At 36.6% G+C, this 22,729-nt stretch overlaps 1 protein-coding gene across 3 annotated transcripts in view; it reads right to left on the bottom strand.

Moving 5' to 3' along the window:
- TRPV2 (transient receptor potential cation channel subfamily V member 2) overlaps nucleotides 1-22,729 on the bottom strand; it is a 1,022,245-nt gene that overhangs the window by 521,906 nt on the left and 477,610 nt on the right. For all 3 annotated transcript variants that reach the window (XM_044054526.1, XM_044054527.1, XM_044054525.1), the window contains exon 2: nucleotides 21,063-21,356. In XM_044054526.1, the coding sequence (XP_043910461.1) occupies nucleotides 21,063-21,304 (242 nt within the window). In that variant the 5' untranslated portion in view covers nucleotides 21,305-21,356. The remainder of the gene's footprint in view (nucleotides 1-21,062; nucleotides 21,357-22,729) is intronic.

Here is a 22,729-nt window from a genome sequence, read left to right as displayed (position 1 = left end):
TAAGCCTCTTAAACACCTTTACCTATTCTTATGTATCCTTGTTTCTCATTTACCTCTATCCATATAGCTACATGATCTGAAAAAACTATCCTTTTCATCCCTTTTTGCAAAGTTCTTAAACTCTCAAATACTACAAAATAATCAATTTTGGTTTTAATTTGATTTCTTCTGTAAGTCCAATGATTGTTATCCCATATGTATAACTTTCCACTTTTCATTATCTCATATACAGTTCTAACTTCACTAATTTTTTCTTTCTTATTCTTAAATTGCAATTAAATCCCCCCCACTAATATTATATCCATATTAACACCTACATAATTTAGACTTTTTTAAACATTATCTCTTTCTTTCTTTGTAACATATGCATATATTGCAACAATTCTGTAAACATTTGTTTTCCACCTTAAATCTATCACTATTATTGTTCCCAAGTCTACTATTGTAAAAATCTAAGATTTAAATTTTTTCCAGGCATAACACTCCTGTTCCTGAGCAAGTATCTTTTCCCATGTTCCATATATTTCCACACCATAATACTTCAGTTCGTAGCCTTTCTTCTGTCAAAATTCTCGTATCTTTCAATATAATTATGAGCGCATCAAGTAAGTCACACCATTCTAATATACCTAATCTTCTTTTAATTTTTTTATGTTACTAACATTTAATGCTAAAATCTTCAGCCTTCTTTTACAATTAAATTATTATTATTATCTCCTGTCTCATCCTTTACCTTTTTTGTTTTCCTTCACAACTATACTTTTAAACTTCCTTTTCCTCTGTTTCACCCTTTTTCCTATAAAAATTTTCTTTCATCTCACTCCCTGCCAATTTACATATTCCTCTTTACTTGTATCAAACACCTCTTCTTCCCCTTCCTTTTCTCCATTTTTACCATCCACTATTATATATTTATTTCTTTCCTGTATGCTAACCTGTCCTTGTTCTTTTTCTGTATTTCTGTCTATGTCATGTACAGGATCCTGCGTATGTTCTTTTTCTAGAACTTTTGGTTATTCTTTGCAATCCACCCATGTATGTCTAGTTTTCCCCATTTTTAACATATCATGTCACATGTTTTCACTTTGCCCTGTTTTACCACAAAGAAAACATTTTTGTTTATCACAATCACTAATAAAATGACTATTTTGTTCCACAAAATCTTTGTCTGCCCTCTATATTTAACAAATCCTCTGTTGCCATCCACATTAATCACAATTGGAATGTGTACAACATTTTCATTTTCCATTCTCAAAATAATCCCTCATTCCCAACCCTCAGTCCATAAATCTTAATCATCATAGATTTCTTTACATGTAGTCTTTAAATAAGCCTTTAATTCCTCTTTTCTAACTTCCATTCTAAATGTTCACAAAACTTTCTTTTCAGTTTCTTTATGAAATACCTGTTGCTCTGAGAGTGTTGATGGAGAAGTACAGAGAAGGTCAGAAGGAGTTACATTGTGTTTTTGTAGACTTAGAGAAAACATATGACAGTGTGCCTACAGAGGAGTTGTGGTACTGTATGAGGAAGTCAGGAGTGTCAGAGACTATGTAAGAGTGGTACAGGATATGTACAAGGGTAGTGTGACAGCAGTGAGGTCTGCAGTGGGAGTGATGTATGCATTTATGGTGGAGGTGAAATTACATCAAGGATCATCTCTGAGCTCTTTCTTATTTGCAATGGTGATGGACAGGTTGACAGATGAGATAAGACAGAAGTCCCCGTGGACTATGATGTTTGCAGATGACATTGTGATGTGCAGTGAGAGTAGGGAACAGGTGGAGGAGATCCTGGAGAGATGGAGATATGCTCTAGAGAGAAGAGGAATGAAGGTCAGCAGGACTAAAACAGAATATATGTGTGTGAATGAGAGGGAGGATAGAGGAATGGTGAGGATGCAAGGAGTAGAGGTGGCAAAGGTGGATGAGTTTAAGTACTTGGGATCAATAGTTCAGAGTAATGGTAAGTGTGGAAGAGAGTACAAGCAGGATGGAGTGGGTGGAGAAGAGTGTCAGGAGTGATTTGTGACAGACGGGTACCAGTAAGAGTGAAAGGGAAGGTCTACAAGAGGGTAGTGAGACCAGCTATGTTATATGGGTTGGGGACAGTGGCACTGACAAAAAGGTAGGAGTTAGAGCTGGATGTGGCAGAGTTAAAGATGTTAAAATTTGCACTGGGTGTGACGAGGGTGGATAGGATTAAGAATACGTATATTAGAGGGTCAGCCCAGGTTGGAAGGTTTGGAGACAAAGCCAGAGAGGCAAGATTACATTGGTTTGGACATGTGCTGAGGAGTATATTGGGAAAATATGCTAAGGATGAAGCTACCAGGTAACAGGAAAAAAGGAAGGCCTAAGATAATGTTTATGGATGTGGTGAGACAGGACATGCAGGTGGTTGATGTGACAGAGCAAGATGCAGAGGACAGGAAGAAATGGAAACAGATGATCCACTGTGGCGACCCCTAATGGGAAGAGCCGAAAGAAGATGATGATGATGATGAAATGCCTGTGCCATATATGCATTCCAAGGATTAAAGTTCTTTTTTAGTTCATACTGTTCTAAAAAAAATTCTTCATATACTGTCCTGTTTCAAACACTATACTACAGTACATTTCTTTATTAATAAGAATAACGGCTCTTACCTCTTTGGGTGAAATATCCAATGGTGCAATTACAGTGTCCCATACTTCATACCTTTCAAGTCCTTTCTCTTCCTTACTGCTTAACCTTATAATGAATTTCTTCTTTAATTCCTTCACTTCTTTGACCTTTTTATCTCCTTCTTTCACTGTCTGCACATAGGATTTCTTTCTTACTGTGCCCTCAGCAACCGTCTCTTCTTGTATTTTTTTCTACAATTTTGCCCCATAAAGCCATTACTTCATTCTATGGTTCACTATGGTTGATCATGTTTATTATGTAAACATCCTGCAACCCTCCTAACTTTAGGGTTGTTACAACACAATTTTGTGTTGCTACCTCTTCATGGAAGAGGTTTTGCTGAAATATCTCTCAGTGTCATAAGCTTATAAATCATTTGCACTTCCATGATCCATCTCTTAAAAAGGCTCTACTACCTTATCCACTCCAACAACTGCATCATTCTGCTCCTTGCAAAGTAACTCTTCCTCCTTGCTTCCATCCATCACTGTACTAGCCCTTGTACCATCGCTAACGTCATCAGCTGTTAGTGCTTCCATTTTTTTTTTGCATTACACTTGGCTTCATGTTCAGAAAGGAAACAGGAAGTGCATCTGGAAAGAGTGTCCCCATACAAATACTATGGAAGTTACCCAGTGTCCTAGTCACATTTCCCCTAGTTGGTATGAATAGCACCTTGGGTCTCCCATGAAAAGAGGCAATTGGCCTAGTGGGGGCTCACGGAATATTTAGCCATTGATAGGAAGCAGATAAGCAGTATTATAACAAATGTGAATAGTATGATTTATGACATGTACCTTAATTCAGGAATTACTTTGGAAATGTTGGACTATTTTCATGTGACTGCTCCCAAAATAGCAATCATATATGGAATTTCAAAAATTCATAAATCTGTTACTTCCCCATCATTAAGACCAATTGTTTCAGCAAATGGTTGGATTACAGAACCAATCTGAAACTACTTAGAGGAAAAACTAAAACGTGCACTAAGATAGTCTACAACAATAATTAAGGATACATCCCAGTTTTTAACACACCTGTATGAGTGGTCTTTGTCTAACAACATTGCTGATTGCTACTTTGTTGCATTAGATATAGAGGCCCTATTTGCATCAATACTGAATGATATTGGAACAGAGTACCTTCGTGAATTTATAACATTGCATGTGTTTTTTTCAGCACCTGAGACTAGCAGCATTTGTGACTTAGCAGAAATGGTTTTAACTAATAATGTTTTTTGTTTCATAAAAATATATATAAACAGTGTAAAGGAGTAGCCATGGATACGACCACGGCTAATAGCTATGCAAATGTGGTTATGAATAAATGGGAACTCAAATTTATTTTTTTCTGAAATTAATAATAGCTTTCTTTATAATGTTTTGCTTTATTGACATTTTGTGGATGATTTGTTTTTGATATTTAATGGTACTTTTTCTGCATTTTCAGACTTTTTATTATATTTAAATTCAACTACTGAATTTTTACAGTTTAAACATACCATACATTATACAAAAATAGACGTTTTAGATATTAGATAGTTTAAGGAAACCACTGGTACAATTGAAACTACATTATTTAAGAAAAACATCAAGAAAAATACATATCTGCATAAGAGAAGTATGCATCCTCCTCATGTTTTTAAAAATATAGTGAAAACTCAGTTTACCCATGTGGCAAGACTGAATACAAGAAAAGAAAACATGGCCAATGATTTATTAAAAAGAGGCTATAAGGAACATAGTGTAATGAATATAGTAACACAAGTACAACAAAATAGCATTAAACCTATATTTTCTGATAATCACATTACTTCATTAAGCAATAATAATAAAGTTAAGGACACAGAAATGGCTTTATTTAGATGTGTTCTACCATATGATGTTCATATTTATCAAATAGAGGATATTATTAAAAAACACTGGTACGTGTTACAATATATTTCTACTTTTAAAGACATAGGAGTAGATAAGCTAACCTTTAAAAAAATCTAGAAATTAAAAAAAAACATAAGAACAGGAAAAGTATATAAACGCAGCATGTATATTCAAGTATGGAACCCAAAAATATAACAATTGTCAATACTGCAGGTATGTTTCTACAGAAACAACTTTTAAGCATCCATTTAGTCTAAAACCATTCCATCTTAAGATGCCATGGGACATGTAATACTAAAAACATTATATACGTGGCAAAATACCTGATCTGTACTGCCTTCTATATAGGTAAAAGAAATAGAAAGGTCAAAGAGAGAATATGTGAGCATATATCTGACATGAGAAGGCAGCTAGACACAAATGCACTATACAGGCATATTAAACAAACAGAGACATCTCACAAATTTTGCGTTTTTATTTTACAAAATATACAGGAAAGCTTAAAATGAGGTGACCTGAAAAAGTACACAGAAATTTTTGAAAATAAGTGGATAATACGTTTTAAAGCACACTGTGTACCTGGTCTCAATGAAAGTGTGGCAATAAAACCAGTTCTGAAAGATAAACAAAATAAAATTAAATAATTTTGATATACAGATAGATGTAAAAGTTTTAACATATGGTTTTTAGTTACATGCAGATGTTTGTATTTTTTAGTATTCATAGTATGTGTAAAGTATTGATTCATGTATTAGTCTTTTTTGTGTGTTACTGCTTTAACAGTGGTCACATGACTTTTTCATTTTTGTGTTTAAGTCATGTGTTTTAAATCTGCTGACTATTTGCCTGAAGAAGCCTGTATTGCTGAAAGTCTAGTACTAGCAAGCTATAATAAATTTCCTGCTGTTTAAGTAATAAATCCTAGACAACACCCAGTCTGTTTCTGATAAATCTGGCTCTGAGCAAAATTTATCAAGTGAGAGTAGGGAAGTAGATCCCGTCTACCCACTGCAGATTGTCACATGGCTTCAGAAGTATCATCACCAGGCAGGTAACACCACTATGACAGTGATGCTTCACCCTCTGACGATAGAGCAATTCTTATCCGAACTTTACATACCAGGTATGGACAAGTGAAGAGTGAGCCTTGGCCTGCCCCAGACCACTGGTTCTCAGTTATCGCTACACTTCAAGGAGATCTGGGAATCCAAAAATCCAGAAAACAAAAGGGGGAAGGATGAGGAGAATGTCTCAGTCATGCCTCAATCTCATAACAAGGTCTTCTGAGTGAGCAACAGCTAAACAACCCTGATGAGAACTGGTACTATAAAAGTATGTAAACAATCACTGAAATTACCAGCCCACCTTACACTCAGAAACAAACACAAATGCTAAAACACCACCCATTGTCAGAATTCAGTTAGTTGCAGATATGTCAAAACTGAAAAATCACTGACCAGCACGAACCAAAATTCAGAAATGGCCAGTTAAGCCAATACACTTGGTCCTAACTAGTAAACAGAACCATACAGTCTTAATCTGCTGGCCAATACTAATGATTCCAATAAGTGCGCAAACTATTTTATTCAACAGCTCTAATCAATAAAACACAGCTGCAAGTAATAATATACATGTGACCTAAAACTGCTTAATCTGTACTGTCCAGAAATACATACTGTCTCAGAACTCATCCTATAGACACAAGACAAAGATTCATAAATGTATTTCTTCCTCACACACAGAGATGACAGATTCTGTAACAGTATGACATGGTTGTTCTTGACAAGAATAACCTTAATTGCTTACTGACACCGACAAAGAAAACTTTACTAGGGAAACATTACTGCTTTTGCACAAAAGGAAAATGTGCGAATAAACTACCAGCTGTACTAGAAGTGTACTAAATTAAATGTCTGTGAATAACTCTTTAAAAGATAGAGGTAAAAAGATACTGCATTGTTCTTGTCTCTTCAGTAAAACGTAGTAGGTTCATAGATAAGTACTACGCTAGCTGTCCTTATAGGCCATTTTAAGCCTAGCCAAATTCCCTTGATGAGGATCAAGCCCTGTACCTCAGGGGTGAGAGGTAAACACCTTAGCCATTATACAAAACCTCCCACAGTATGTTAAAGAAAATGTGTGAAATGGTATATACTGTATTTACCACTATGGCAATGTTTTATAATTTCAGAATTAATCCATTATTTCCCTTCTCAACTGTGTAAATGTGTGCACTGTGGTAGATTCTGGCTGCATCTCATGAAAATGGTATCTTATGTGAAGAGTAGCTTGCTGAGCCCCTCCCCCACCACCCAGAAGTATATTATTGTGGAATATGTGTAACATCTTTAAAATTCAAACTAAAGCTACAGGAAATCCAGTTTGGAGACTTTAGATAAATTGGGTATTAATTCATCACAGTTACAAAAGTTATAAAAGTTATACGAGTTACTGGTTTTTTTTTTCATTTTCTTGTTTTTGCTTAATGAGGATACTCTGGAAGAGAGCGCTCAGTCTACACTGCTGTTAGGATTCCAAATGTTCTGTTTTTTCTAAAAAACCACATACGGCAACAAGGGACTGTATATCTTGTAGCCAGAAGCAAATAGTATTTAATGTAGATGTTAGAGAGATTTTTTAATACTGTATGCCTTTTCCAAATGTGTTATTTTACATTCCTTGTGCTAGAATATTATTATTTGCATATATACATTTGAAGGACAATGTTTAATTTATTCCGAGTAAAGAATTTTATTATTTAAATTTGAATGAGTATAAAGCATGCAAAAGTGCAACATTTTTATTGGACAGGTATTAAAAAAAAAGTTAAACAAGTACTGCAAAACTCACAAGCAATATCAAAACAATGTTAAGACAAAACAAAGCCAGGATGTTACCAGTTTATAGAGAACCATGCAGCACAGAGACACAGCAAATAGTAAAAAGGACAGTTACACTTCAGAGCAAATAGATGCAAGGTTAAAAGGCTCTGGTGCAGGTGCTTGTATACTATTAGCTTGTGACATACGTCTCAGCTGCAATTCACTCATTTTGGCAAACAATCTAACTCCCACCACCAAAATTCCCATGCACTACCTCTAAGCTAACTATTGCTCCCAGAACCCTGACCCTAACCCTAAAAATAACTCCTGATCACTCCATAAACCTAAAATCCCCCTCTTCTCCCTAACCCTAACCTAGCACTAGCACCAGATAGCTCCGTCAACCTAAAATCCCCCTCCTCATTTCCCTTCTCCACTTATCTGTTCCGTGATGAGACCTTCATTGCATGTGACCGTAGTGGCAACTGCATCCCTGAACTCACATTTGTGTTCAGGTAGGTGCTCGGTCAGGTGCGCGGACGGGGAAACAGCTGCTTGAACCTCTGTTTGTGAGTTCTTGGTAGAACCAGGTTAAAACAGAAATGTGTTCTACCCTGTCTTCAAAAACTTAAAGATCTTTCTAAACAAGAAACTGCATAAGTATAAAATAAAATGAGTATTTTATCCCAAAGGTCCTTTTTTGTGAGTTTCTCATTAAGCCTCATTTCACTGTAGGAAGGAGGGTCATGTGTGAAAAGAACTGTAATAAATTGGGAATATATTACTTTTTAAGGAAAATACACAAACATATAGACTACCTGTATTGGAGCTATATCAGATTTTAAAAATGTGTGCTAATAATTATTTAAAAGATAAAAGAAATGTAATATGTAAAAGAAAATGTATAAAAATGGTATATAACTGCATTTCCACTGTAAAAAATAAATAATTTTTTTTAGCTTTGAATACTTTAGTTACTAGCTTATGCTTTTCTCATTAGCTTAAGGCTTTTTCCATTTCACTGGTACTTGCAACTGTGCAATATCCACACTATAACTGGTGACTACTCAGAGCTAATGGCTACCATTTAAATATTTAATGGTTGGCTTATTTTAACTGTAGAAAGTAAGGTGCATTCTTGTTTCATTAGTTTTGACTAATTCGTGGCAATGTACCTTAAGGAGTGAGAAGGAGGATTTTGGATTTTGGTCCTGGAGTATCACCATTTATCCCCCATGCTGAAATATATTGCTTGACTGTATATGTACAAAAATAATTCTGATCAAGTTTTAATTACTATTAGCATGGTTGTACAGAAAGGCACTGAAATCAGCATAAAGTGAATGAAATCATAGGGAGTCAGTGATTATTGTGGCAGGGCTTGGCTATTACCGAAAGCAGCAGTACACATTTACCATGCACCTTTAAGGTCAAATACCCTTTATATACTAAGTAATACCAGTGTTGGGAGTCATATCCCGCAGGACTGGTTTTATTGCACATCAAATATTAACATCAGTGGTTCAGTAGTTAAAGTCCATAGCGGCTGTCTGTCTATCACAGTCCCATTTGAAATACCCTGTTGTAACTAAAGGAAATCTATATTGGTCCAATGAAAGACCAATAATGTTAAACTACATTCTAAAGCCCGTTTATACATTCCACTTATAGCAGATGCCACCATTCCCTTCAGTCTTTCTGCAGAACTTTTCATTATGCATTATATTAATATAATACTGTCTCAGTGTCTAGCTACTGATGAAAGCAGTCAAACCTTCTTTATAACTTTATGGGCTAAGTTTAAGAATAAAACTCACCACCAGAACCCGTAATAACTCTGGCAATTTATGTACCCCAGAATGGACACTTACTTATGACACACAAAAACATTTCTTCTTGTGGTGTAGACAGTAAGTAGCCACATCCCAACAATTGCCAAGTGAGGAACAATCTAAAAGTAGCAAGCTACATACATGTGGCTACTTCCAAAGCATGAAAACATAAGATTGTTATGCCTTCAACAGCAGGGTAAAAAAGTGACTAACTGGTACTACTTAAACTTCAAGTGGATGATGCATAAACCTCTAAATCTACTGTCCAGGACCAGAACTCCTCTTTATCTTGAGCACTATAGCTTCTCCTAATAAAAGATTCTGAGCAAATTAACCTCCCTTGGATCACCCCAAGCTGAAATTTCTTATGACGTAATGAGATCAGCTGTGGGCTAAATATACCACAGATATGAGCAAAACTGTGATTTTGTGAAATTTAGACAGGCACCTAACATGGTAAGACAGGAAACCATTGTATGAAAAGAGTCACACTATTTTAGCCAATAAAGACTCCATGCTTCTAATTTTAAAATATTGATAAACTGTTTTTCAAGCTTTACATCCTGGACATGACAGCACTTCTTACTCTTTCCCATTTTTTTCAGCCTCTAAAGTGGTTTATCACTTTATATATTATTGTAATGCTGCTGCCCACATCCTTTTACCTAATACACAATGTAATACTGAATGTCCAGCCACTAAACAAGACTGCTCCACACCATATATACAGTCACTCTTAACTGTACAGATGAACCTAAGAAAGGATAAATCTTGCTCTCTAGCCCTTGATAATCCACATCTAGAAATTATTAAAACTGGGGCAAAATCTATGACCTTTACTCATAAGTGTATCTACTTAATGGTGCATATGGCTAAGCATATTTTAGTCCATGTGATCACTCACCTGGTATTGTTCCTATATTCCTATATAATCCTACTGGATGGATCACTCACTGGATATAATGCTGCAGCTTATTCATGTCTTACAAAAACACATAGTTGATAGGGTTGATGTACAAAATATAAATAGTGGTTTAAGCATCTTTTCCCTTATATTATGCTGGACAAAGTCTTATATTTTCATTTATGTAGAATGTTATATGTAAATGTCTATGCTTAGGTTAACTCAAGAGTACTAGACTTTAATAATAGATATAAGTAGCACTGTAATAAGAGCTATTTTAACATATAAAGGTAATTCTGTCTGTGGAATGAATTCTTATTAAACATTTTGAAAGTACCCTCTATGTACCCTTTTAAAAAATAGAGGGACTATATATGGCAGATGAAAAATTTAGACATGGAATTATGACATACAAGATCTTGGATACAAAATAGGCCTTATCCATAAACGTACCTGGGAGTATGAAAGCTGGATAGTGCACTGTATTTGTGCCATATCACCAGTGGTTAACTGGCTACAGCTCTACTCAATGACAGCAGCTTACAAACCGTGCTGACTGTCATGTAATGGGTGCATGAAGCCATCAATGAGCACTGCAACCTGCAAAATGTGATTGGCGGCATATACAAGCAGTGGTGTCTTCCTTCTCATGGGCATTCACAGTTTTGAAGCAAGTATAAAAGGCTGCAAATACAATGCAGAATGTTACAACACAGTGGAAATAGGTGAGATTACAAGTTTCAGCTATATGAAGTACATGTCCTGATGTGAGGACAGGTGCTACAGCACACTGGAGACCTTGCATAGCAAGAACAAATCAGTAACTGATGACTACACTTTACATTTAGAAGAGCAGTACAATGGAAAATCTGTTAGGTCTGTGACAGCAAACACCATAAAATGTGCACTGGTTAGGCTATCTCCATGCAACAAGTTAAGGTTCATAGGTGTGTACTAGGCTAATGGCCCTGGAGCCTTTACAAGCCTAGCCCATAGGATTACCCTGGTATCTTGCCACCCAACCTTAGTTCCTAGTGCCTCTGTCAAGTAGAGCCACTGGAGTGATTTTTGGGATGAATTTTCTGTTTCCCCTCCACTCATCAAGATTTCTCTTGAAGAGGGCCAGTGAGGTCCTCTGCTTGACATGTATGGGAAGCCTATTCCATAGCATGGGCAGTCTCTGGGTCATGAACCTGTCCCTCCAGCATGTTCTGTTGATTGTGGTAATGAGGTTAAGGTCTGTGGAGCATGTGGTGCAGAGGGATTGGGATTTCTTTAGATGTAGCATTTGTAACAGAGCTGGGCCAGACATGGCTTTGTAAGTCAAGCAGAGATCTCCTCTAAGTAGGCGATATGAAACAGAGAATAGTTGGAATTTTTTGAGTCTGTCCATTTAGGGCAAGTGTTTAAGGCTTAGGATCCTCTTTGTGAGGTACTTTTGCAGCCTCTCCAGTTGTTGCAGGTGTCTAGTGAGGTACATGCCAAATGGGGCATTGTACTTGATGAGTGGCCTAATGAGGGAAGAGTAGAGGGAGACAATGACCTCTTTCTTCCTGGATGCAAAACCCTTAGTAATGAGATGTGCCACATAGGACTTTCTGACCACAGTGGCAATGTGGTGGTTAAAAGAGGTTGCTATCAACCTGTGTTCCTAGATCTCTTATAACACCTTCTGTGTTCAGTGGACTACCATTGATGTGGGAATTCAAGGGAACCAGGTTTTTCCCAAGGGGGATGACGACACATTTTTTGGCATTGAGCTTAAGGCCATGGTTCTGACACCAGTCGTTGGTCTCATTGAGGCTTTTCTTTAGGATGTCAACATCACTTGGGGAGTTAGCTCCAGACTTGCAATTGTCTGCAAACTTTGTCAGCAAGAGTCCCTTCGTGTTTGCCTAGACTTCAGAGAAGTAGACATCAAACAGGAGAGGACCCAGGACCGAACCTTGTGGGACTCCACTTGTGACTGGTCGACAGTCTGACTTGGAGTCAGCTACTTTCACACTGTGGGTTCTGTGAGCCAGTTTGCAATCCACCTAGTGATATAGGGGTTGCTGCCTAGCTTAGTGAGTTTTTCTATGATTCCTGAGTGGGGAATGGTATCAAAGGCCTTGGCCAGATCAAGGTAGGGTGTATGAACCACCTTGCTACCAATAACCAGCTGCCATTATGTGCCTGATGCTATTATTACAGATGTCACACATAAATGTACTGTCCTAAACCACAGAGCTCTACATTCAAGGCATACATCAACCCAAAATAACCATAATACCTTTAATAAAATGAACCCTGATGTTATCCATGCCATGACAACTAACTGCAGCCAAACGTGAACCACATACAGGAAGTGTAGACATCACACAGCTGAGACCAAGGACAGACTAAAATTTCTGTTTGCAGTACAGTCAGAGTAGTCAGTGAAATTAAGAATTTTTATCCTAGAAAGTGAGGTTGCATGCAGCAAACATAAGAACCTGAGGCTTACAAGATGTGAATACTACATGGGACTTTCCCAACAAAAATGTCTACCTGCCACCATGTATGCATAATTCACAACACTGTGGCTTTGCCTTCCAGATACAGAGTACTGCCTCAGGTCTGTACCAAAAGATTCCTTTAATAGTTTCCCATCATATTTTGGGCCACCAGTGAGCTGACAGATGTAAACCTCATTCAAATCCAAACCTCAAAGAAGCATGGAACCAGAAGATTTTTTTTCTGGAAAAAAATGTATTACCTCTGTTTCTGCATACTGAACAATATCATCTACAATCACTGAAGCACATGAGACTCAAGGTAAGAGACTGTTATGTAAGATACATTCAGGGGAGAATGGAATATGCAACCAAAAGGCACTTTCCCCATGCTGTGGCCCACAGTTCCAAATGTACAAATGTTTGTGCAGGTGCACATGTGCGCACACCCACACACACACACACACACACACACACACACACACACACACACACACACACACACACACACCACCACCACCAAGCAGGGGATCCCTGACTGAAGCTGCTGCATCTACCTGGATTTTTTATTACAACCTCTGGCTGAGAAGAACATTTCACACATAAAAGACTAATGATTTTTTAAGGAAAATGGAAAACATTACAATTGATGCTGATAGCATTTTATTAACAAGAGATGTTGAATCATTATAGACTGTACTTCCACATAATTATTGCATTGAAACAGTGATTGATTTATAAAGGAAAAACAACAATGGCACACCAGCACAACATAAAAGAACAGGTAAACTTTTAGATATGGTGCTTAGCTACATTTTTTATGTTTAATGGAAATTACTATAAACAAAAGACGGGTATAGCTATAAGGGCAGCTAGCTAGCCTAACCAACAAAGCCCTAGGCAAGTGGGAGATGGATTATGTTTTTAATAACAGAGAATACCTGCAACATATCACAGTCTATCTGCACTTTATTGATTACATCATTATTGTGTGGAAAGGAGATAGTGCTAAATTAGAAGATTTTATCAACTATCTGAATCAAACCACCAGGTTCCTGCATTTCATCTGTTCCCACAGCCTCACCTCAGCAGTCTTCTTAGATTACTAAAGACTTGAACCAAGGTAAAATGGACACAAATCTTTACAGGAAAACTATCAGAGCAAACCTCCTGCTACATAATAAGAGTCCCCACCCCACCAAGACAAAATATAACGTTGCTAAGTCCCAGGGCTACAGGTTGGCCAGGATCACCATGAAAATGGAACCCTTCCTTAAGAATCTAAATGACCTTGAAAATGATTTTTTGGTGAGGGGATACTAAAGGAATATGTTAAGAAGCATTCTGGAACTTATAATTGAACTAAAAAGTACCAATTCCCCAGCACTTAACAGTCCTTTTAGGATGGTTTTAAAGAAATCTATGAACAACAAATCTAAAGACAGTTGTATCTTGACTTTTACTGTTGACGGTCACAGCATCAATATTATTAGAGAGAAGTGGGCCATAATTACTGAAACCTCATATCTAATGGACATCCTTGGAGAAGCTCCTTCATTTATACATATAAAGCCAGAAATATCAGGAGTTGGGTTGAAGGTAGGCCCAGACCATTGGATACATGCACCTATAAGCGTGGAACCAACTATGTTTTTTGTCAGCACACACAGGAGGGAGACATGTTTTTATGCCCTTAAAGGACAACTTCTGTGTCCCTTTTCTTTCTTTTTACAGTTCCAGCTATGAATAACCAGCAATACAGCATTTAACATATTTTTAAATTGACAGTTTCTCCCCACTACAGCAGTACCTTACTGTACTGTGGTGGTTTCACTTTCAAAAAACTTTTATCCTGCCCTGGAAAAGTTTGCTGCAGTCTCCAATTGATGTCATTAAGGCCAATGAATACAGGTAATTTTCTGGCCTATTCCCTCTCCAAACTGACATCACCATGACCATCCTAAAAACCCACCCATGCTGTGATGTCACAGCTCCCTGGTCCTTCCACTACCCATATAGAAAGTAAAGGGTAGAACAAGGCAACAGTACATGAGTCAAGTCTCCTGCTGTGAGCTGTCAATCACAGAAGGTAACAGATCAAATTACCCTTAGCTATTTGACAGCTAAGGAAGTTAGGTGTGAAGGGGGCGGGAGATGAGTCAAAGTAGTACAATTCAAGCTTCACAAAAGACTGCAATTTAGCCATTCTAAAAAGAAGCGGCAGTAAAAAGCACTTTGAAAGTCTGTTCTGTGGTATTTGCACTGTTTATGTTTTAAGTAGTGATTGAATGGCATGAACTGTTACTTAAAACTAACAGACTGAAAGGCAGTAGTATATGCATGTAAAATCAATGCAGTGACAGGCGCTTTAGGAGGAAAGAGGCCTGCGTGATGTAATTATTTACAAACAAGCACTGCATTATGGGATACCTAGAGGCAGACTAAAACAAGATCACTTCAAGATGCTAGACCCCATGTGATCAGAGTCATAAATTATGTATAAAAATATTTACAAACCTATAAATAGTTCCAGAGTAGTTAAAATGTAGGAAATATCAAATGTGTGGGTATGGTTCTCCTTTAAAGAAACTGATCAAAACCAATGCAGGTGGTTTACAAGGGCAAACTGCAATGAATGTGAAGCATTTTATGTGGGGAAAATGCTCAACAGACTTAGAAGGATTTTTGGCCATCTTTCCGAAATTAGAACTAAGTGCATGAATAATGCACTGGCTCGGGACCTGCAGTTTCACAAAAGACACACTGGCATTAAATTTCAAATTATTGATCATGTGGATCTTTTGGAACTGGAAGGAGACATCCCTAATCTTTTAGAAAAAACATGAACTACTGTGGCAGCTAAAACTGAACTCGTTTAGAAAACCGGAGCTTAATTATTATTGCTCCATAAAAACCATACTAGAACTTAGAAAACTGCCCCACTCTTTAAAAGACTATTAAAAGTCTGATACGGGACTGATTAATGCTGACATTGCATGCTAATATTGTTATACATAAATATCAAACACTGTAAATATTTTACAGTGAAAATAACTGACACAGGTGCTGTTTTCTGATACTTTTACTCATTCAAACTAAGTGCTTTCTTAGTTAGATGCCACACTTGAACAAATCCCTAGGGCCTTAATGTTTTATTTTTTAACATTTTTCAAGGTTTTCAGTTTACTTAGGTGTTCGCTTGTAGATTTATATATGTGTTCATTAATATTATGATATGCTTTTTACACACAAACCTGATGAAGTATTTATTTGGCATGAAAGCAATCGTTAAGTGTTTCATTTTATAAGTTATTAATATTTAATCTGGTAGATGTCTAGTGGTAGATCGTTTTGTTATTTAATTAGTTAGTCATTTTGTTGGTGAGTTTGGATTAGTAAGTCAGCCTTAATAAGCTGTTCTCATATTATATATTTTAATTTGTCTCTAACTTTTTAGTTTTAGTTCTAAGGTAGCACAGTCTTAGTTTACACTATGGTGTTAAGGGGGAAGGGGGACTTGGTTAAAGGAATGAGTTTATGGTTTTTATTGCTCTTAACAGAACCACACTCTGTAACCACTCCCTTGTTCCAAATAACCCGATTATATGTAAATAATGAATGTCTTTAATGCTTTTCATTATAGTCAACTAGGATTGCTTATTTGTGTATTTCAATAAAGGATATTCCATTTTTAACTCAACTGCGGACTGCCTACTATTTTCTATTTTATTATTTTGTAGTACATATTTTACAGTTCGATTTTTATTAGTGAACTAGGTGCATAACATATTTCAGGGAGTGAACATCATACCCTCCACACTGTGAAGTTTCTTCTTGGTTTGTTGTTGACCCAGTATAGGTTGCATACTGAGTTTTTCTGAGACTTTGAGGGGATACTACGGATTTTTCTTTTTTCACACACAACACCTTACTGCAACTATTAAAGTTTGCCTAACAAAAAGTAATGAAAACATACATAATATACACAATTATTATCTTTATCAGAAGATAATGCAACTTCCTTCAGGTAAGTGTTATCTCAATAATATAGTCTTTGAAAATGTATATGTACAATGTCTTTTCTGTTGTATCAATTCAGTCCATCTATTGGAATCTGCTTAAATTTATTGATGAATCAGTTATCAATGCTAAACCTGCTGACTACATATTATCATCACCCCATCTCACCACTGCATATTTATTAGTTAAAACATTAAACATAAAGGGGTTTTGTGGGGAGGGGGCTAAACTTCCCTGCACCCTGTGATGTCAGGGCTATGCCCCCACACCCAAGATCTTTTCACTCTCTCCCATAAGTTGAAGAAGACCTGTGCATTGCTACACATGATACCTTTTAATATCTATGCATCTGATGTGTATAATTTGCATTAGCTGTGTGCATTCTACAGTTAACAGTGCTCAGCAACACCTTTATACACACACACGCACTGGATTTTCCATCAGTGCCGAGTAGCACTCAGCACTGATGATGAGCTGACATAACTGACTACGGTTTCAGCCAGTTAATGAGTAGCAGCATGACAAGAATTCCAACACACCGAAGACAGTTGTTTGAGAGCAGTCATCTTTTTGTAGTGTTACACAAAATTTATAGCTGTGTTAAATCTGATGTTGTGCTGCATTTGGGAAATTATCTTTTGTCAAGGTGCAGTGGTTAGATTTGTTCATATTAAGTGTGGGGTCCAGAGGGCAATGATTCCTACAAGGGGGTATATGGGGGCCGTACATCCCCATAATCTACAAAACTCCAGCATCTTTATGTAAATGCTGTTTTTCACCATTTGCTTCATGGAGAATAAGGCACTCACGCTGTTGTCCTCTGCACTCACATCTTAGAGTCATGAAGGTGTACTAACATGAGTGGTCAGCCACATGCTGTTGGCTGCACACAACATTGGCAGTACAACCATCACACTTACAGAGGGAAGACAAGAAACAATGACCTGGATGGCCAGCTACACTGCTGATCCTGCTCACAGAATATGGGCAGCTCAGTTGCCTACTGTTGGTGGTATACTAATCATGCAAAATCAATGTACTCTGTGGTGGGTGGCCAGCTAAGCTTCTACTGGGAGTATATTTACCATGAGAAGGCAAAGCACAGTAACATGGGTGTCTAACCACTTTGCTAGACATAGTACTCATAACATGGGCATCCCAGCTATCAACTGTTGGTAACACACTACAAGAACACAAAGTATACTGATATGGATAGCCAGCCACACTGTTGTAACATGGATACTTCAACTACCTACTGCTGATATATATGCACACTTTAGTCAGCATATTTGCCCTAATATTGGCAATGGTGTGTGCTACTGCTGCTGCTGGTCTATACACTGCCATTTACATGTATGGTAATACTATATACTTCTTTCAGTTTTTTCATTTTCATTGTATTACCAGAGAGTACTCATGTCTGAACTGCAAATGAAGTTATGTGCCTGTGATGGACCCTTGTGTATATTCTGTATCTGTTTTTTCCAGTTCAGGGTTTCAAGAGTGTGGAACATAAGCCAGCAAACAATGGACACACACCAGGAACCAGCCCTGTTATACCTCTCAAATGTCCAGAATTTTACAGAATGCCCACAGTTTTGCCTCATAATTTAGGTCTGTTCCTTATAAAATGTGTGCATTTTTTTTCTGGCAAATCTCCAAGGACTGAAATCACTAAATAGCGACCTATATTTGAGTTTCAGACTTCATATCCTTCCAAAAATGCATGCTAATGGAAAATATGTTATGCAAGAAACTTTGTGAGTTTGTAAGAGAGATATTTAAAATTTGCCTCTGATTTTGGGTCTGTGTCCCTCCATTATCTATAGCTTAGTCTAGAATTCTTGCTGTAAGAGGTTGAGGGGTATGAACAATGTATCAACCAGCCAATAACAGAGAACATACATTTGCACAACTTCACTCTCACCTAGACGCAATTAAGCTTCACCAGCTCAAAAGACTGCATGTCTCTGTAATGAGAGAGGAAACTGGAGACGCAGTAAAAATTCAAGTAATCATATGTTCAACATGCAAATTCCACTCATACAGCACTCCAGCCAAGAATCAAACAGGGAACTAAAGTGATGTGAGTCAACAGCATTAACTGCTGTACCAGCTGTACTGACTCCATCTGTATATCATATGAATTCTGCTTTGTGACACTGCTCACTTCCTTTTGCACACTAGCTTGTAAATATGTTTACTCTGTTGTGTGATTGTGTCTGAATCACTTGACTGGAAACCTTCCACAATTTAAAATGTTGGGTTCTTGTACACGTGCACATCTTGTGTCAGGTATCTGCCCTATAGCTCAGAGTTTCACTTTCTGAAATATTCTTTTCTACAGGAATTCATTCAATTTATTAAATATTTAATAAGGTAAAAACTTATAGGGTAACATGTTTATCAATTGCTCTTTCAAATTTTATTCATATGTATGCACGTCATAAAAGCATGCAAATAAATGAATTTATTTACACTCTAGTATGTATTTAACTAAATAGCTGCACTTAATAAAACATATTTATTCTCAGGCATAGTCCAGAAGAGAACAGAAAGTAAATAAATACAATATTCTAAGCAATAATACTTTAGCATGCATAGCACTATATTAACAGTATATTTTAACCATAGTGGCACGGAAAAAAATGGCATAAATTAAAACAATGTAGTTATTACAAGCTAAACAACAGATAACTGGGTAAGATGTATAGGCTGAAAATTCAGCCTGAAATAAAACAAGGCTGGGAGAAAAATTATGGTGTAAATAAAGGATTTGGCATACAAAGCCAAATTAAATGTTAGGGTGAAGTTAGTTTTATTTGAAAATATGCTCATGTGTAAGTGTAATTTAACTATATTTATCTTCAGGCAAAGATGTAAAGCCTGGTGTAATGCCAAATAAGGCCAAGGGTATTTGAGAGGCTAAATGAAACAGTTAAAATGTAGTCTTTGTTTCTTTTTCTTCTGTCTTGTTCATCTGCAGAGCATTGTTCTCACTGCTAGAAGAATGTGTAGCTTTTTGCCTTCTTTCTGAATATTAAAGGACAAGGAATGTCCTTGAAGTATGTAGGGTCTCCAGACATGCTGCCTCCTATTTTTAATATAAAAAACAAAGATGGAAGACCAGGAATTACATTGCTTTTTGAATATAATTACTGATATACTTAATGACTTGCATATCGCTGAGTCACCAAAGTGGACTGAGGATTCAAAGGAAGCATAAGATGTTATTTCACAAATCTTATGGTTGCTTTGATAAATAAAAGAACTGCTCTAGTTACCTGTTTTTTCTAGCACCAGGATGATACGATGGACACTAAGGGAGGGGGTAAAATATGATACATACCTGAATGCTATGAAAATGAGATGCTAAAAGATGCTGATGTTGTCTTGCTTGTGTGGAATCATCTGCAAGTACTAGTTATTAACGTATCTAGGGTCAGTGTTTCTGTAGTGAGGTCTAGCCAGGAAATTTAGAAATCTGGAGTTTATTTTTTTCTGTATGCATCCTGTCTATTTCCATTTTGTTTCATTTCTCTGTGTGCCCCAACCTACATGTGTTTTAATCTGCATTTGCACTATTTTATTTATTATTTAAGTACAATTAATTTGTTTGCCTTTAAGCTCTTGTGGAAGACATTTACTTATTTATAAGAATATTTCTATAGTTATTTATCTGAGAAGAGTGCAGTCATTACTTACAGTGTTGGAGAGCAAGTCCTACGCCATACTTCTCCCATTAAACTGATTAGTCCCTACTGCCAGCGAAAGAAATATTAATTGGTGTATTTCATGTTTGGCTTGAATTAAAAGAAATGGGTAACTAGAAGTCTCTGTCTTTTCCATGGTTTTTGGCAGTACTACCATTCCTGGAAGAAGGCTGTGGGCAATTGGATAATTCTACCAGCCTTCCTGGTGAATATTTCATGAGTGTGTATGTGAAAATAATATTTCATATGAAATGCAATTATCATGGATAAAGGGACATGAGAAGACATTGGTTCACAGAGAATACAACGAGAGAGAGGCCTTTGAGAGTATCAGCTCTAAAAGTCTGTGTTCTGTCTAGTATGGACATGTTAATTTTGTAAGCCCATACCCAGGACAGCAGTTCACATTCCCTTTATGCTCTTGGAGCAAGGTTGTAGCTTTTAAAATAGCTATTGAACAGACTTGTTATTAATTAACCATTGATATCTGCTGGAGAGATTCAAACCCATCATAGTCAGTCATATTGATGTCAGTGGGTAGCATCCTGCCATCTGTGTATAATACTGGTGGCAGTGGTGTATCTGTATTATCACATTTAGAGACAGTGGTTCCAGGTCAACACAACACAAACTAAAGCAGCAATAAATTATTGCATACACATTAAATAAGTACAAAAACAATGTCTAACACAGGCAGAGACTCTGTAATAGTATAATATAGCACTATGCTTGCACATATTTCAGCCAACTTACTTGTCATCATTCTGATTTTGAGGCTTATCAAAATTTGGGTTAAAGCCAACTATAAGAGGAAATTCTTCACTTTCTGGCTGATACCGTGAGTCCAGAGTCGCACCACTTCTATCATTTGCTTTCGCTTTTCTCTTGGTATGCCCTGTAGTTGCACTGTCCCTGACAGAATCATCAATTTCCAGACGAAAAGTTGTTTCTTCATTGTCATCTGACTGGTTATCATCTGAGTCTGAAGACTTCATTATTCAGGAGCAGAAACACCCTACTGCCCTCTAAAGTTCACTTTCAAAGTTTCTGAAAATTCAGTAGAAAACATTAGGTGTTTAATTATTTGTTTCAAGTTTTCATAACTTGCCATATTACTGCATTTATTGCAAATTTAATTACAGTGATGTATTTGACATGCTAAGGCCCCGTTACCTCCTCTTTGTATAATTTAAATGCTACTTGTTGTGTAATGCATTTTGTTTTCAATTTTCCTTTTCCAGCAATGTCTTCTAGTTTAGAAGAAGCTTTAATATTCAAAAACAAGCATAGAACAAATATTGCTAGGCCTACCAGTCTCTCAGTTTTCTATGTGTACTGTAAAAGAAGAAGACTTGGTCAGACTTGTTTCCTGTTAATAAGGTTTCCTTGCGCATGTGTATCTGGAACATGGTCTGGAAAAGTGACCTGATATAGCAATCAGAACTGGCTTTAGCAACAGGGACAGTCAGTGGTGAACAATCTGTTTCAGGAGATTTGGGAATCCTCTCAGGAACAGGGATATTTACTGGAACATCCTCTGGAACTAGAATGCTGGATAACTCACCGTAAGATTTAGATATATATACACACACAGACACACACGCACATATATATATATATATATATATATATATATATATATATATATATATATATATATATACACACATATATATATATATATATATACACACACACACACACACACACACACACACACACACACACATATATATATATACCTATATGTACACACACACACACACACACACATGCACACATGCGCACACACACACGCACTTATTAGGTGAGTTGTGTGTGGTAGTTTTTTGTGTCCTCAAAAAAAAAAAATTTTTTGTGTGTCTTTATTTTAGGATATAATATAATACAATGACAGGATGTGGGTGTGCGTTTATATATATGTGTATATGTATATTTTTATATATATATATATATATATATATATATATATATATATATATACCTTTATTGCTTATCATACAATTATTTTTATTTTATATTATTTTTTGGGAGATCTATAATGTTATATATAGTGGACCTAGAGGATCTATATGTTTTGGACATCGTTTATATAATGTACATCACAGAATAACATTTGGTTTTTTCTAAAATTGCATCTTTTCATCTTTAACTGTATTAGCGAAATATCGCTTTAAGGGAGAGAAGTGTAAATTTGAAAGCACGCATATATGCGTGATGTGCTCAAACTGCTGTATCACACTGATGACGCTCAGTTAGAGCGAAACCGGTCTGTGGGGCAGACTGTTTTTGGCTTAATAAAGCCTTTACTTCCAAAACGGCCGATTTATTGTCTTTCTTATTTGAGTGCTGGACTTGTTTGGTGTGTTGTATTCTGTCTCGGGCACTGTGAAGTTTACGGGCACGGATGGTTTGGAACT

The sequence above is a fragment of the Protopterus annectens genome, chromosome 13.part0, assembly GCF_019279795.1.
Source record: "Protopterus annectens isolate FY-2018-M chromosome 13.part0, PAN1.0, whole genome shotgun sequence".
Lineage (NCBI taxonomy): Eukaryota > Metazoa > Chordata > Ceratodontiformes > Protopteridae > Protopterus > Protopterus annectens.
Note: the sequence above shows the minus strand (reverse complement) of the source record. Positions and strands in the feature narration are given on the sequence as shown.